This window comes from Panthera tigris, chromosome D4 (genome assembly GCF_018350195.1).
Source record: "Panthera tigris isolate Pti1 chromosome D4, P.tigris_Pti1_mat1.1, whole genome shotgun sequence".
Classification (NCBI taxonomy): Eukaryota; Metazoa; Chordata; class Mammalia; order Carnivora; family Felidae; genus Panthera; species Panthera tigris.
Genome location: NC_056672.1, coordinates 90,610,756 through 90,627,638, shown reverse-complemented (window position 1 = coordinate 90,627,638; position 16,883 = coordinate 90,610,756). Strand labels below are relative to the sequence as shown.

General features: G+C 61.1%; 1 protein-coding gene across 6 annotated transcripts in view; it reads left to right on the top strand.

Annotated features, from left to right (window-relative positions):
* The window catches only part of VAV2 (vav guanine nucleotide exchange factor 2), a 165,608-nt gene that overhangs the window by 29,406 nt on the left and 119,319 nt on the right, over positions 1–16,883 (top strand). For all 6 annotated transcript variants that reach the window (XR_006210454.1, XM_042964033.1, XM_042964034.1 and 3 more), the window contains exon 2: positions 3,316–3,432. Coding sequence is in view for 5 of the 6 variants with exons in the window: in XM_042964033.1 (XP_042819967.1) it covers positions 3,316–3,432 (117 nt within the window). In the remaining variant the exon portion in view is untranslated. The remainder of the gene's footprint in view (positions 1–3,315; positions 3,433–16,883) is intronic.

Below are 16,883 nucleotides of genomic sequence, written 5' to 3'. Positions count from 1 at the left end.
CGCCGCCCCTCCTGGGCCCAGGGCGGTGGGGAAGGAGAGGCCGGCCATCGGGCGATTGGACTGGAGCTGCAGAAACAGCAGCTGCCCCCGCTTGGTGGAAAGAGGGAGGAGCCACGAGTCCGGGCACGGGGCCGACCCGCCCTTGCCGCCCCTGTCCGTGGCCGATGAGGGGGGTGGAGGGACCGTGCGCCACTTGCCAAGCACATTGGCCAAGAGGAAGCACCGGGACTCTCGGACACCCGTCCTCTCGAAGGACGTCCCTATCCCAGAGCAGATGTGGGTTCCAGTCTTGGCTCGGGAGCCTCAGTTTCCTCTCCTGAGAAATGGGTGACTGATTGGAGGGTGGGGAGTGAGGGCACCATGGCAGAGCCGCAGAGGCGGGCGGACATAAGGGGAGGTCTCCGTGAAGGAGGCCCCCTCCTCCCGGTTCTGCCGTGTCCGTCTCTCTGGGGTCAGAACCTGTCTGTGTGCCTCAGTTTCCCCAGGGCCGGCCTTTCGTGGGCCCTGAGCGGCACCCGGCTCGCCGTGGAAGGCTGGGGCCCACGCGGCTGCCGTTGGGGAGGGGCCAGGCGGGCAGACGCTGTGCCCACAGGGCAAGGGGCGCCCGCCCGTCCTGAGCCCCGAAAGGAAGCCTGGCCTCGCCGGCTGCGATTATGGCGAGGAGCTGTGTAATTAACTCTAAAAATGGGAGGCTGAGGAAATAAAGTGGACGCTTCGGGGAGATTGGAGTCAGGCGATGCTCAGACAGCAACGGAGCCGGCCGAGGCCGCAGGGTGGGCGGGAGGGTCTGAGACCAGCGGGGACGAGCGGGTGCCAGCTGGGGCGGCGTGTTGGCGGCCACAAACCGGGGGGCTTAGGGCAGTGAAAGTGTATTTTCCCGGCCGAGCCGTGGGCCTGGCTCTCTCTCGGGGCCCCTCCCAGCTTCTGCGGTTTTGCTGGCCGTCGCGGTAAAATACAGGATGTACAAGATTTACCATTTTAACCATTGATATTTTATTTATTCATTTATTTGTTACTATTTTTTTTTTTAAGGGAGAGAGCGTGCAAGTGGGGGAGGGGCAGAGAGAGAGAGAGAGAGAGAGAGAGAGCGCGCGCCAGGGAGGGAGGCTTCCAAGCAGGCTCCGTGCTGACATGGGGCTTGATCCCACAACCCTGGGATCATGACCTGAGCCGAAATCAAGAGTAGGACACTCAACCGACTGAGTCCCCCAGGTGTCCCCATTTTAACCATTGTTTTTAAATGTTTATTTTTGAGAGAGAGAGAGAGAGAGAGCAGGGGAGGGGCGGAGAGAGAAGGAGACACAGAACCCGAAGCAGCTCCAGGCTCCGAGCTGTCAGCACAGAGCCCGACGCGGGGCTCGAACTCACGAAACGCGAGATCGTGACCTGAGCTCCCCCAGGCGCCCCCGTCTTAACCATCACGGTGTCACGGTGTCACCTGACAAGACCTCTGTCATTTCCAGAACTCGTTCATCACCCCAGGCTACATCCGTCCCTGTGAGACACTGACTCCCTGTCCGCCCCGGCCGGCTCCACCATTCTTTCTGTGACTCCCTGTTCTGGGCGCCTCGTGTAAGTGGACTCCTAGCGTCCCTCCGTCCGAGTCTCGATGCTTCAGGAATGGCAGACAAGGCTGTCCACCCCAACAGCTATGGCTTTGCAACTTAGATTGATTAGAAAAAAATTAAAAATGTAGTCTCTCGGTCAGATTAGCCTCATTTCAAGTGCTCAGGGGGCACATGTGTCTGGTGGCTGCCCTGCTGGACAACACATACCTCGAACTTATCCATCCTTCCAGAAGGTTCTGTGGGGGCGTACTCTTGTAGGCTCACGGGGATGAAAGAGACGTGAGCAGTAGCATCAGGTCTGAGCCGGGATCGGGCCTCAGGCCAGAACGTGTTTTGCTGTTGGACACATCTTGGTCGTCCTTTGTCTACTGAAGAAATGGGAGTCCGTGCCGTCTGCAGACCAGGGCGTGTGGGATCCACGATGGTTCACGGACACGGACGCTGGTGCTGAGCTCGGGGAAGGGGGCCTCCTTGTCCTTAGGGGCACTCACATGTTTGGGGGTACCGGGGTCATGTCTGCGGTTTGCTCTCGCACATTCAGAAAACCCCCACACAGCCGGTGCGTCAGCATCGGCCGTGACCGGTGACCCACCCTGGCCAGGACAGGAGGAGCGGCCCAGGGTGGAGGGCGCCCGGGGTGGGTGCTAGGCCGGGGCGCCGCGTGCCTCGAGGGCATTCTCTGAGCAGCTGGTTCCCCAGGTCGACCGTACCTTCTGATTCTGGCCTGTCCTTCCTTCCATCTGTCCCCGCGTCTGCGTTTCCGGGGGGCTGGCGCTGGCCCTGTGATTCTCTTGCCGTGGAGCCCCCGGGCCCTTAGTGAATGGTTACTGGTGGGGACGACCGGTCTGAAGTTCCGGGCCCCTTCAGCCCACACGTTGCTGTCCTTGCCTCTGATGCGCCCTTGCTGACTGGACTGGGTGGACCGACGGTCGTCGCACGGCATGGCTCTCTCTGTGCCATCACGGTGCACGGCCCAGCCAGGCACGTCCTGTTCGGAAACCGGGCCACAGGCGCCGAAGCCGCTGTCCCTGGTCCTGTAAGTTGGAATCAGTGGACAGGACTCGAACCTGGGGCCAGAACAACTCCGGATGGTGCTCTCCAGGAGGCCCGGCCCGCAGCCCCCGTGTGTCCTTCACCAGCAGCTTCTCCACAGGGACCGCAGCCGGCCATCCCGGTCACCCCCAGCCCCAAGCCTCCAGCCCCCGTCACTTTGCCAGGCCCAGTGTCGCCGGGTCACCGGGTGGAGGAGGTGCCCCAGTGCTGATCGGGAACCCTGGCCCTGTGCACCCCCAGCCTCCCACCGCGGCTGGCGTGTCCACTCCCGGGGTCCGCCACGGACGGCTTCCACGGACCGCTCCCGGCCTTTGGTTTCATCACATCTACGATAATTGGGGCGGGCCTGCGCCAGGGAAGACCGGTGTGTGTGCGTGTGCATGTGCATGCACGCGTGTGTGTATGTGAGGGGCGCACGTGTGCAGGTGCCCGTGTGTTCACATGCTGGTGTTGCTGATTCGAGACTACATTTGCAGCCGCGATCGTCAGTGCTGGGTCCCCCTGGGCAGGGGGGGCGGGACAAAGGGTCAGGAGTGGCCGGGGTGAGCTGGGGGCGCCTGTGACCTCTGGCCCAGCGGGGCAGCGGTGGTGAGGCCCCCCCCAGGGCAGGAATGTGCGTCCGGGCACCCGCCGCTGCCTTTACGCTCTTCTCACAGACCCTGGGGGCTCAGTGCTCTTGTCTTCTCTCCTCTAGTTCCTGTGTTTAAAGAACATCCGCACCTTCCTGAAAGTCTGCCATGATAAATTCGGACTCCGGAACAGCGAGCTGTTTGACCCCTTCGACCTCTTTGACGTCCGAGACTTTGGGAAGGTGAGTGTCCGGGCACGGTGGCCGAGCGCCGGCTCTGTGCGGGGGGGGGGGGGGGGGGGGGGGGGGGGGGGGGCCGACGGGACAGGCCTGCCTCCTCCGGGTCTCGCCACACCCAGGGTGAGGTCAGGTGTCCAGAATCCGGGAGGGCAGAGGGAAGGCAGGGTGTGGACTAGGACACAGCCGGGGGCGGAGCCCTGGCCCTGCCTCCCTGGCCGGGGCACCTGACGTACACTTGCTCCCCCGAATCTCCACTCTTCACGGGAAGTCGGGCAGGTGTCACCGCCAGCCCGCCCGGGGGTCGCCTGAGATGCTGCAGGGGCACGTTTACTCGTGGAAAGATCCGTGGCGGTTACGCTCAATGCCAGGAGAGCAGCCTGGCTCCCAGCATGTGTTAGGCGAGGAGGGGGTGATGACCCGAACCCCCAGGGCTCCTGGAGGTGATCCTCGAGGCCTGGGCCAAGCAGCTCAGAAGTCTCCCCGTGTTCTCGGAAGCGCCCTTTGTCAGCTGTCCCGCAGAAGCCCTGTGGGTGCGGGTGAGAAGGTACCTGGGGCTGGGCAGGTACGAAGGCCGGAGGCTGGCAGGGGGTTTCAGCTCGTTTGCGAGCTGGCTACCTGGTGAGGCTGCCTTCATAGTGGCCAGAGACATCACCCGCCATCTGAAAGCACATCCTTTTAAATGGCTGGAGTCGGGACCATGATACCGTTTGCTGGATGGAGGCCGAGGGCTTGAGGGAAGGCCTTGTTCTGTGCTGCCTGGAGTCGGGTGGCCCCCGGCCCCGTGGGCTCTCAGAGGACGGCACCGGGGAGCTCTGCCCTCGGCTGCGCTGGCACGGGCTCTGTGAGACAGTCGCTTCCCAGACTGCCCAGCGAGCCACTTTCCACCTGCTGATGGGAAGTATCGGGAGATGTTTATTGCTTAATCTATCCGAGGACCATTACCGGGGACTTGGTGTTTGAGGAAACGTTCTACGAATACGTGATTTACGAAACGCAGGGAGAATTTTGTATTTGCAGTAACAAGCGCTGAGAAGTCCGTTCGCAGAGGAACCTTCCTTGAGACGCGATGAAGTGTCAGATTACTGTCAGTAGCTAGGATTTTCCCATAAGCCACCTGGCCCGATGGTGTTCCCCCCCACCCACCCCTTCCCTGGTCCTGAAATCCTCTAAGAAAGAGATTCAGGGACCGGCTCAAGAACCCATGTCTGTGTGATCAGCACCTCATAGAGGTTTCCGTTTCCCCTTGAACAGCTCAGTCAGTTCCCTGTGCCCCGGGCCGCGTGTGTCCGAGCGGCAACCGAGGCTGGGGTGGGGCCAGGCAGGTTTCCTCTCCTAGAAGTGGGCTTCCCAGTCCGCGGGGCTGCTTTCCAGTGGATTGGATCTCCTCTCCCGTTCTCCTTTCTCCTGGGGAGCGGCAGTGCCCTGGGCTCTGGAGAGGGGCCTCCCGGACATACACCCACGCTCTTCACCTGTGTGCACACTCACGCAGAGACACTGCTTTGCACTCACATGCTTTCATACGCACTCGTGCATCCACACTCGGGATCACACACACACACACACTCAAGCACACAACCGGTAGTTAAAATAACCATATGGAGAAAAAGACGGGATAAACCTCGGCCAAGTTCATTTCTTGGCGAATAGTTAAAATGCAAATGACCCAGGCTACAATTCCCTTTTGCTTTTGATTTGCCACAGCCGAATGCGGTGATGTCAGGCGCACGTAAATTCGGATCAAACTCTCATCCTGCGACTCGCCAGCCGTGTGGCCACGCGGTTTGCCAGGGGGCGCCCCTCGCGCTCATCGGCGGTTCCGGGGAGGCGGCTTGGGTCCAAGGTGGACGTGCCAGGTCCACCCAGAGGGGCCGCGAGGACGCCGCTTCCGAGCTGGCCTCCGGTCCGCCCACGTGCGCTGTGACGGTCACTGGCGATGCTTCGCCACACCGTGGCATCTGCTGTGGGGAGCCAGGCGTGGTGTGGAGGTGGTGTGATGGCCCAGACCCCGGCGCTGAGCTGTGTGCAGGGGGCAGGGGGGGGGCCTCGGTTCATGCCCTGCGCTGACGACCCTTTGCTCCAGGAGGGGCAGGGCTCGGGCAGAGCTCCCCCATCCTGCCTCTGCTTTCTGTGTGTGACCCTCGAGTCAGACCGCTTGAAAATCTCACCCTGCTTACTGGCTCGACCACTGGGCCGGTGACACGGTGCCTCTGACCTCGGTTTGCCTGGCTATGCAGGCGGCGTGGCACCCAGCCGTCAGTAGCTGCTCCTGAAACGGCGGGCATGTGTCGCTGTCCAGCCCCCGCCCCCAGGTCTGGCCAGGACAGAACTAGAGCCTCACAGATCAGCGGCAGATCTCCTGCTTTTTCCCTTGTTATTTTCCTCGTAAAGACGCAAGTGTGCATCTTTGGAAGACGGGGCCGGATGGCTAAGTGCACAGACTCTGCACCCTCGCGGGCTGTGTTTGAGTCCAGTGAGCAGCTGTGCCCGGGTCGCTCAGTTTCTCCATGCCCCCCCCTCCCCCCCCAGTAAGGTCTGTTGAGCAGAAAGTGCAATTGGGTTTGTGGAGTGCCGACACCTGGCGTCCGTCCCGGGCAGCTCGCCCTTGTTTTCACCTCCCTTCCCCTCGTTCCTCTGGCCTCTTGTTGGCTGCGTGGGAGCGTGGGACGCACGTGGGGCTCCGGGCAGAGCCTGGCCTGCCCCTTCTGCCCGCTATGCATCTGGCCAAGCGTCCTCCTTACGGGTCTCCTGCCCTGCACGTGATTCTCATCGAGGGAAACCTGTGAGTGGGTAGCAGCACTTCCAAGCTGGGGGCCAGTGGAGGCTTGGGCCTCTGGGTCGTGCTCTCCCCGTAGCGGCCCTGGCCTCTCCTGGTGTCCAGGGAGGGGGATACCCTGGGAGAATAAATCGCCAGCAAAGCCCCAGCGCCTGCGGCCTGCTTTGCTTGGTGCACGGACACACGGGGACTCTCCCGCTCCTGGACCGTGGCGCTGGGCAGGGCAGGGCAGGGCAGGGCGCAGCAGCAGGCAGACTGGGCCTCCCGGGCTGGTGATGATACGGAGCTGGTCTGGTTTCTCATTCACTGTTTTCTGAGATGGGCCTGGGAAGGTTCTTGCACAGAGTCCCTCTGGGCACAGAGACACAGCCAAGTTTCTATGCGTCTCTTCAGGGACATCTACTGAGATTTCCCATGGGCCTGGATTCGCCTTTTGGCCTCCAGGAGCCCAGCCAGGACACCACGGCTCTTCCCGATGGGCCTGGCGGCCACCATTGACGTCAGACCGTGAAGATGTGACCGCATGCTCTGCCCTCCCTCTGGCCCCCCGCGGTTGGCCCTGGAGCGATGAGAGTCCCAGCCAGCAGGGAGGCAGCGTCTGTCCCGCTACTGAACACCGAGCTCTGTAGGATCAGAACCGACTCGTCGTCTCCTGGGCGGGTGAGGCCAGTGGGGCAAAAGGACTGATCTCCGTAGCCGGGCGATTGCTGCCGACCAGAACCTTCTGGGAGCCTGGGTTCAGGGGGATGCTGAAGCTTCTTCTTCCGGGGCACGGGTTTGGGACTGGGGGGGTGGGGTGTAGGGCCAGGGATTGGAGGGACGGGTTTCTTTCTCACTGGCTGCTGGTGTTCATGGCGTCCGGGTGGGGAAGGGATCCTTACGGAGACGCCGGTTAGTCTCAGGCTGCTTTAGAAATTTCCAGATTTTTTAAAATTTATTTTATTTGTTTTATTTAAGAAGGTTTGTGGTGTTCAGATCCTGTCCCTGTCCTGGGTTTTGTTGTTCCTTTTCTAAACAGCCACCTCTCAGCTTCCCAAGCCTTCATATTGTTGGAGTCGTTGCTTCAGGAGAAAAAGCATTCGTTCATTCATTCATTCACCCATCCACTCACCCACCCACCGTCTGTTCACACGTCCATCATCGTAGCCACTCACCACTCGCCCGCCCCCCCCCCCCACATCCGTCTACCATCCCCCCGTGTACCCAGCAGTTAATTTACGGCACATTTGTGGAGCACCCGCCGTACCAGAGAAGTTGCATGGCCTTTGCCCTCCAAGGGGGAGCCCAGATTAGCTGTTGTGCCATCAGCGGTAGAAGAAAGGAGAAGGTGAAAACCCTGGGACTTCCCCAGGAGCTGCCAGGCCCTGGCCCCTCTCTCAGCCACGACACCAGGAGGATTTCCTCCGCGATCGTGCCCTAGGGAGGATCACGCACATTGAATGCACGGCCCGTGTTGCTGAGGAAAGCGCTGAACCCCTCTCTCCGGGGATACTGCTCGGAGCTGGGGCTGATTCCCACGATCTTCCCGTGTGCAGACCCAGCCCGCCCCCCAGTTCCTCGGGCTTCTCCTGCGGCCTCCGCTGGGGCAGACTGGGCCGAACAGGGCACGTGCAGAGGGGAGCTGGTGTTTTGGGGCCCTCGAAGCTTCAGAAGGTGTTTTCTTAACCCAGGAGGCGTGCTGGGACAGACCGCGTTGGCTGGGTTCTCTGCTCTCTGGCTTAGGGCACCCGGGCAGACCCTCAGCAGAGGCCTTGGTGGGGTGGTGGGCAGGTGAACCCCTGGAGACCCTCGAGGGCGGCGGGAGCCCTGGGCGCAGCCAGCCCCCCAAGGAGCGAGCCCTGCTCGCCGGGGGGAAGCCATTGTGCCTTCCTTCCAGCACCTTCTCTCATGTGGATTCTTTTGGAGCGAGGCGATGGAGGCGGCCAGCAGGAGAGGGAGGGGCTTCCTGTCCGCCAGGCCTGGGTGGGATCTGGGCTTTGCAATTACTTGGGCTCCTCGAGCTTTCCTTTCCACAGGGATACATACAACACAGATGCCGTGACCCACCGTGTGGCATTGATACGAGGTCTGAGTGAGGAAGTGTGAGACGGGCCCCAGTCGACTTGATCAAGTACTTTGTCCCTTTTCCTGCTGGGTCACCCGGCAGGCTCCGGCAGGAGCTGGAGGACCCGGAAAGTTGGTTCCGGAAGTCTTTCCTTTTTCTGGTTGCTTCCTGGGTGTTTCTTGCGTTAAAGGGACTAGGTTTGGTGGGCGGGCGTGGGGAATGTGGGGCTTGCTGGTGAAATCCTGCCACAGGCGGACCCTTCCCTTCTCCCTGCGTGCCCCCTGTTGGATGCACACGGCCCAGCGTGGGAACAGGTGGCCCGCATCAGCTGGGCCTTCCAGAGACGCCGTTGCCCGGCCTGGAAGCCGGTTGGGAGTTTTGGGAAAGAAGATCCTGGTGAGACTGCACTTTCTGTGGCTTTCTGCTGGCATTTTGGTCCCTGGAGGTGGCAGAGTGGTGGCCCCACCTCCTTATTGCGCGCTGGCCCCCGGGGTGAGCTCATTCCTCAGCCCACGTCATGCAGCAGGAGGCGAACCCCAGGCTGCAGGGAGTCGCAGAGGGCTGGCTCTGGGCTGTCCTTCCCTCGTCCGTCAGGAGTGGCAGTGGTCATGTGCAGGGCTCCGTGCTGCTGTGCTGGCCTCCTTAGGTCCACGAGCTCTGGCCGTCCCTCAGGGACCTCATGAAATAGGGAGGGAGCCGAGGCCCAGAGAGAAGACGCATCCTGATGGGGGAACGGGAGGTCTCTGTTCAGGTCCTGCCGGCAGAGGTCGGTTGTTACGCATTCCGCTGCCCCTTCCCTCCCGCCCGGCCGGGCCGCTGTGTGCAGGGACAGGGCGAGGTCAGCCCTGTGGAATTCTGCACACGGGTTGGGGAGCTAGGCCAGAGGCCAGTGTGGAGGCTGGGGGGGCAGATCGATGGCCAGGAGGCCGGTGTGGAGGCCCACAGCGCTGTCTGGGGAGAGGCCGTGAGAGGCCTAAACCAGGATAGAGCTGACCGTTAGCCCTTTAAAAGATGCGGGGCAGTGAACGCATGACTTTCGGAATGAAGGTCAGAGCAGGTGCCGGTGACTCCCTCCTGCAGTGGCTCTCAAACCACTTTGGGCCCTCTCAGGAGGCAGGGAGGAGGCAGGGAGGGCAGGGGCTGCTGCATCAGGGTGAGCCTACTCTTACCTGCTTTCCTGGGCAGCACTGGTGCTTCTAGAAGCCAGGGGGAAGTGGGGCCGCTGAGACAGCTTTCGGGGCTCGAGACGGAATGTGATGCTGCAGGGCCGGGGCTGGTATCGGGGCCTGGGCGGCACTGGTCGCCTCACCCCCTGGGGCCGTGGTTTTCCCATCTGTAAAATGGGTTTGCAGCTCGGCCCACCTCTGAGAAGTGTGGAGGAGGACGTGGCAGGGTGCGGCTGTGCGGGCTGGGTCTGGAGCCCTCGTCCCCAACCCGCCGAGCAGGTGGCTGGCAGCCTTGGCCGTGGGCCGGGCACAGCGGTGGTTCCTGCCGGAGCACCCGCCTCGTCCGGCCCCCTCGTCCGGCCCCTGCTGCGCCAGCCCCAGCATTGATTTCTCTGTTTAGCGCCTGCATCGACCAACACGTTCCCCGGGTGCCGTCTGGCCAGGGAGGGAGGCAGCAGGCAGCCGCGGGGTATCGATCGGACCCCTTATCTCTGCACCCAGGCCCCGCGTTGCCACGTGTCTGTCCGTCCCCTCTTCCTGTTTGTTCACCAATCTGCACAGTCCTCGGTGTTCTCTCCAGGCCTTTGCGTCGCTCGTTTGATGAGCCCAGGCGCTGACGCTGCGGCCACCGTGACGTCGTGGGCCAGGCGCTCTGGTCCCACAGAGTCCACGGCGCACTAGTTACTTTTAAGATGCGGCCGCTGGGGGGCGCTCGCGTGCACACGCACTGGGGTGGGCGTGGTCCTCTGCTCCCTTCCCACGGGAGCCGTTGGCCGGGGGTGGGGGCGGTTGGGTGTTGGTCCCGGAGTCCCTGCAGGTCTCACCACCCCCCCCCCCCCCCAGCGTGGGAAGGTCTTGGGTGTGAGGCAGAAGCGGGGCGGGGGGGGGGGGCGGCGTCCTCTGGGCCTTTGTGTTGGGCGGGGCCCCGGGCAGGTGGCGGCCCCCAGACGCGGCCAGGTCTCCGAGCACCCTGTGCCTGTTGACTCCCGTCTTGCCGATGACTCATTTCTGGGGAGAGAGGGGGATTCGGGACCGTGGGTGTATGTGGTGGAAACGGTCACACCTGACAGCAGAGAAGCAGGGGTGTGGAGGAGATGGGCTCGGGAGGGGTGCGCCCAGGCCTTGCTGAACCAGGGCAGAAGGCTGCCCGCCTCTCTGGGCCTCGGTTTCCCCATCTGGGGTCAGACCCCTGCGGGGATGGCCTCTGGGGCGTGGTCGCCGGGGGTGGCCCTGTCGTCCCCCTGGGTGTCGGGCAAGCCGGCCAGTGTGTGTCGTCCTCTCCTCTGGGTCTGCTCTGCCCTGCAGGCCCCACCCAAGCGGCTGAGAGCGTTTTCTCTGCTGGGTGTGGTGTGGCTCATGCCTGCCTTTTTTCCTCTGTCCACAGTCAATTAAATATTAATTGGCTAATTGTTTCTCCCCGGTGCCCCGAGACATTGTTTCTGTGGAAGCCTGACAATTTGATGTTTGCAGCAAAAAATGCTGGATGAGAGTAAGAAGGAGAGAAGAGAAAAAAATAGCAAAATGTAAATAATTAATTGTAACAAGGTGTTCTTTCTTGGCACCCTGGGAGGCTCTTTTCAGGGGGTATTGATTCTTGTAAAGGCACCGAGGGGTCTGCAGTGCTGGCGTCAGCGGTAGGATCCGGCCTGAGAGTGGGGGGCGGCTCCTCTGAATCACAGGGAGTGTGGCTACGACCTTGTTGGCGGGGAGAGACCTCACCACTGCCCCTCCGAGAGCTTTGCCTCACCCCCCGCCCCCCCAGTGCTGCAGGTGTGGGGTACAGGCCCCCCCCCCCCCGACTCCAGGATTAGGGAGCTTGGGCCGGAGCCCGTGGATATTTATCCTGGGCGATCCTTTTTGACTTTCATTTTTTTTTTTTTTAATTTATTTTTGAGACAGAGAGAGACAGAGCATGAACAGGGGAGGGTGAGAAAGAGGGAGACACAGAATCGGAAACAGGCTCCAGGCTCTGAGCTATCAGCACACAGCCCGACGTGGGGCTCGAACTCACGGACTGCGAGATCACGACCTGAGCCGAAGTCGGCCACTCAACCGACTGAGCCACCCAGGTGCCCCTTGACTTTCATTTTTTAAAAGCAATTTTGTATTGTGATAAAATGGACGTGACATATTATTGATCGTTTCGGCCATTTTTGTGCACAACCCAGTACGTTCGCGGTGTTGGGTGGCCGCCACCTCCTTCTCATTCCAGAGCCTTTTCATCACCCCAGAAGGGAACTCGGCCCCCTCCCGTCCCGCACCCCGGCCCCTGGCCACCACCCACTGGTTCCCTGTCTCTGTGGGTTTGCCTGCTCTGGACATTTCATGTGCCTGCAATCAGGTCACATGTGGCCTTTTGTGTCTGGCTTCTTTCGCTCAGCGTCACGGGCCCCGGGGACATCCTTGTGGCGCCTGCCAGAATTCCATTCTTTGTGGGGCACCCCGGTGGCTCAGCCCGTTGAGCGTCCAACTCTTGGATTTCAGCTCAGGTCATGATCCTAGGGTCGTGGGATTGAGACCCTTGTCGGGCTCTGCTATGAGCGTGGAGCCTGCTTGGGATTCTCTCTCTTTCTCTCTCTCTCTCTCTGTCTCTCTTTCCCTTTGCCCCTCCCCCACTTGTGCACTCTCTCTTGCTTTCAAAAAAAAATATATACGTATAAGTTAAAAAGAACTCAGTTCTTCGTAAAGGCGGAGTAGCGTTCTGTTGTACGGATACACCACCTGTTGTCTCTCTGTCATCTGTGGGTGGACGTTGGGGCCACGCCTACCTTTGGCTGTTGTGGACAGTGGTGCTGCTGTGAACGCAGGTGTGCAAATGCCTGTCTGGTTCCTGCTTTCATTTCTTCTGGGTAAACACCCAGAAGTGGATTTGCCGGTTCCCGTGTTCAGTTTCTGGAAGAATTGCTCTAATAGTCACAGTGGCCGCACCATTTTGTGTTCCCGCCAACAGGGCACAAGCGTTCCGATTCCCCTGTATCCTCGCCAACATCTGTTGTTTTCTGTGTGTGTGTGTGTGTGTGTGTGAGACAGCCACTCAGTGGGCGTGAAATCCTACCACTGTGGTTTTGATTTGATTTGCATTTTTCCCTCACGGTTGGTGACGTTGAGCACCTCTTCTTGTACTCATTGGCCATCCTTGTGTCTTCTTTGGAGAAATGCCTGTTCAAGGCCTCTGCCCACCTTCGAATCCAATCCATCCAATCCTATTGAGCTGTAGAAGTTCTTTATGTATGCTGCATACTAATCCCTCGAGGTGCGTGGCGCACGGATCTTCCCCCCTTTCCACCGGTCACCTTTTCACTCCCCTGGCAGTGTCCTTCGATGCCTAACAGGCTTCGATGAAGACACATGTGGCTGTTTTTTCTTCTGTTGTCTGGGTGTTTAGCATCCTCTCCAGTGAGTCACTTCCAAATCCAGTGTCATGAAGTTTTTCTCTTGTGTTTACTTGTAAATGTTTTATGGCCTTAGCTCTTACATCGAGGTCTTTGATCCCCTCTCGAATTAATTTTGGGGTATGGTGGGAGTAAGTGCGCAAACCGTACTTTGTGGACGTGGAGGTCCTGTTTTCCCAGCGCCCTTGCTTGAAAAGATCGTCATTTCTGCAGCGGACTGTCTTGGTATATTTGAGGGAGGGCGGGCGTTGAAGACAGGGCCTCCATGGAGGGTTGGCCAGAAGCCCCCCGCCTCAGGGCAGCGAGGGAAGCGTTCATCGTCGGTTCGTCCGGGAAGAGTCTGCCCAGTCAGGCCCAGCTTCACCCGCCTCAAGATCCCCATCTTTAGAAGCCCCCCGCCGCCAGCACCGCCCCTGCTCGGGACAGGTGTCCACCAGGCACCTACCTGGGCCTTCCCTTGGGGGTGTCAGGCCCCTCCCCAAGGGGTGTGAGCCCAGGCCCCTCGGCAGCCCCGGACGGGGCCAGGGGCCCGTTCTGTCCCCGCTGGCCATCTGGTTGGAATCGGGGAGGCACACGTGCATGCCACGTCCTGCCCGCTCCACCTGCCGGCAGGTGGGAAGCGCCCAGGTGCACCACTCCGTGCAGACGTCATTACAGCAGCCCTCACGTCCGGTGCCCTCACGTCCGGTGCTCGTGGCTGAACCTCCGAGAAGAGCGAACATCTCGGCAGACGGGCTCTGTGGAGACTTGTATAATCGGCGGTTGATTTCTTGTCGGCGCTCGGGCCCCGGGCTTCCTCCCGGATTCAGCGCCGAGCCAGGTGGGGTGGGGGGAGCTCGTGGGAACACGGTGGGGCCGGCTGAGAAGTCGGAGCCCGTTCCCCAGGGTGGCCGCCGGGATGCTGAGGGGTCACCTGAAGGAGAGCTGCTAGTGAGCAGTGGCCACGAGGAGGCTCGGCGTGTATGCGGGGCGAATGTGGACACGGACGGATGCGGCCGATTTCACAGGCGAGGAGGCCCGGTGCGTGAGGTCAAGGCCAGCCCCCTCACACTGGCCCGGGAAGGCGCGCCCCTGGCCTGGGCCGTCCACACGGACGTACCGGGCTCGGCACGGCCTTGCAAGCGCGGTGGACGTCGCGGGGCCCTCCTGGGAATGAAGTGGCTGCGGCCACAGCCCTCGTGGCACCACCACTCTGGCCCCTGGCTGCTGGCCGTTGCACGGAGGGCATTGACACCTTCAATCCTGGTCTCGTTCTCTGTGCAGGTCGGGGCAGGAAAGGCGAGCACTCCTGGGGTCTCTGTTGTTTTACGTATTGATCTCTTTAAGCAGGCTGCACACGCCACACGGAGCCCAACACGGGGCTTGAACTCACCAGCCTGAGATCAAACCTGAGCTGAGATCGAGAGTCGGACGCTTAACGGCGCCCCAGTCCGGGGTCTCCTTAGACCGGAGGCACCGTGCTTGCTCAGTGTCACTGTCAAGAAGGGGTGAGCTCAGAGCGGGGCCCGGCTGCAGCCCTCATTCTGTCCGTGAGGCCGTGGGAGGCAGCGGTTAGGAGATGGGTCCTGCCGTGTCTGGGCTTGAGACCCAGAGGCGAGGGACCTTGGAGCAGGACACAGCCGGCTCTGGACATTCGGTGCCCCCCACCCTTCCTTCCACAACCACTTAAGGAGCAGTGGCCACTGCTGGGCCAGGTGCAGGGGACAGAGTTGCGAGCGGGACGGACCCCGTGTCGTCTGCTGCTGTGTTGTCTGGGGGGGCGGGGGTTGCTCTCTCCCGCACGTAGGAGTTTGGGGTCTGAGGGCCGAGGGCTCCAGGGAATCTGCTGGGTCCACACGCCCGGCTTTGGTCCCCAAGGACCCTTTTGAATACCCTCCTCTCCTCTTAGGGCCGCACGTTTTCAAATATTACGCCAGTGAAGCCAACGACGTTTATTAAGTAATTAGTTTTCCCGTTTTTAATTAATCAAAGGCTAATTATGAGTTACATCTCCAATTAGAGTTTCTGGTCCACGCGTGGTGGCGGTGCCCCACACGGAATGTGCTCCAGCCAGCCGGAAAGGGGGCGGCAGGAAGTCAGGGGTTGGGTATATTCAGTTTGGGGGTGTGCGGGGTGCTTGGAGACTGTGGGGACGGTGACCTTCAGGACCCCGCTTAGGGCCCCTATCTGTGCAGAGGGCACAGCCGGTCAGCACCGGGCACCGTGGCAGGTTGGCAGGCATGGGGAGGCAGGAGAGGGAGCTCAGAGGGTGGCGGGTGACGGCAGCCCCAGCCCCAGGCCACCCCAGGGCTCCTCGGTGTCATGGGGTCCCGGAGGGTCAGCCGGGGCGTTCTGAGGGCGGGCATCCGGGGAGGAAGGAGCAGTCTTCCGGCCCAGCCCTTGTACAGACGGGGACACGGGCCTGCTTTGTGACCTGCTGTGGGTCCGAGACAGAAACTGGCCTTTCTCTTCTGGTCCCGGGAGCCCAGGCCCCAGGCGATGGGGGGCTGAGCACAGCCTTTCAGGACGACCCGATGAGGCCCCGGGCTCAGCCTCGGACGGCAGACTCCCTCACCCGTGGGAGCTGCTGATGGCGTATCTCAGGGGGCACCCCGGCTCCCGGCCTGTGGCGTGGTCCCTGCATGTTTGCGCTTCTCCTGGCCCGAGGGCGGGTCACGCTGGGGCCCCTTTGGGCGCCGGGGCCCGGGGATGACAAGAGCGGACTGTTTGCTTTGCTTCCCCGAGACAGACTGCATGCATCTGGCTCCGAGTTCTGTGCTGTTTCCGGTTTGCATTCCTCCTTGATCTGAGACTGAAATATTTTAGCTGGTGGCAAAAATGGCTCAGTGCCCTTCCTCCCTCCCAAGTGGAAGGAATGTTCAGGAAGAGTCTGGTGTCCTGGCGCGTTTCCTCGCCGAGTGGGCACACTCTCTGACCTGTGGATGAGGAAGGCAGGGAGGGCAGCTCACTCTCCTGGCCACTGGGGACAGGGAGGCCCTGGGCTGGGAGTCTGGGTGCCTGGTTTCCGGGAGGCCGCCAGCTGGGGCTGCGTCCGGGGCAGGTCACGGGGGAACAGCTCCTTGGTGCCTGCAGCCTGGCCTCCGCGGGCCGGGAGGTCCGGCAGTTGCTTAACTTTCCAGACGCTTCCATTTCTCATTAGTCCTGCTTTGCAGCTTGGTAGTGAGAACGTGGGAAGGTGGCCACAGTGCTCCTCCCATGGAAGGTTCCGGAACTGGCACAGGGGTGCTTTTACCCTCCAGCAGGTAGTCGGGGAGCATTGGAAACGCAGGAGTGTGGCAGCAGGGGAGGCCAGGGAGGCGGCCGCTATGGACGGGGAAGCTGTAAACCATGAGGGCCACAGGCAGGTCAGGGAAACGGGCAGGATAAGAATGTTAAGTAGTGGAAATGATTCAGAAACACGACCCCAGACCCCAGATCTTAGGGAGGCTGTGGATCCCGGGGGCCAAGGACGGGACGGGGGTCAGACAGGCCCAGGCTTGGGTTCTGCCTTGTGCCGATTCAGTGGGTGAGCTTGGTCATGCTACAGAAGCTCGCTGGCCTCAGTCATCTCATCTACAAAATGGGAGTGGATAGGACACCAGTCTCGTGGGGATCTGAGGCTCGAGTGAGACCCACGTGTGGGACCCACGTCGAGGACCCCAGCCAGTGAATGCACAGAAATGCCTCCCAGCAGGTGCCGTGGAGGGGTGCACTCTGGAGGCCCTCGTCTCTGGCCTGGATTTCTTTTTTTTTTTTTTTTTTTCAATCAAAAAATATTTTCATTGTTCATTTACTTTTGAGAGAGAGACAGAGACAGAGTATGAGCAGGGGAGGGGCCGAGAGAGAGAGGGAGACACAGAATCTGAAGCAGGCCCCAGGCTCTGAGCTGTCAGCATGGAGCCCGACGCGGGCCTTGAACTCACGAGCCATGAGATGGTGACCTGAGCCAACGTCAGACGTTTAACCGACTGAACCACGCAGGCGCCCCTCTGGCCTGGATTTCTAGATGGTTCCTGGTAATGGAGGTAGCCCGGGGCAGCTGGAGGTGGGTTCAGTCGACAGACAGAGGCACTTGAAAATGCAGGAGTAAGACAATTACG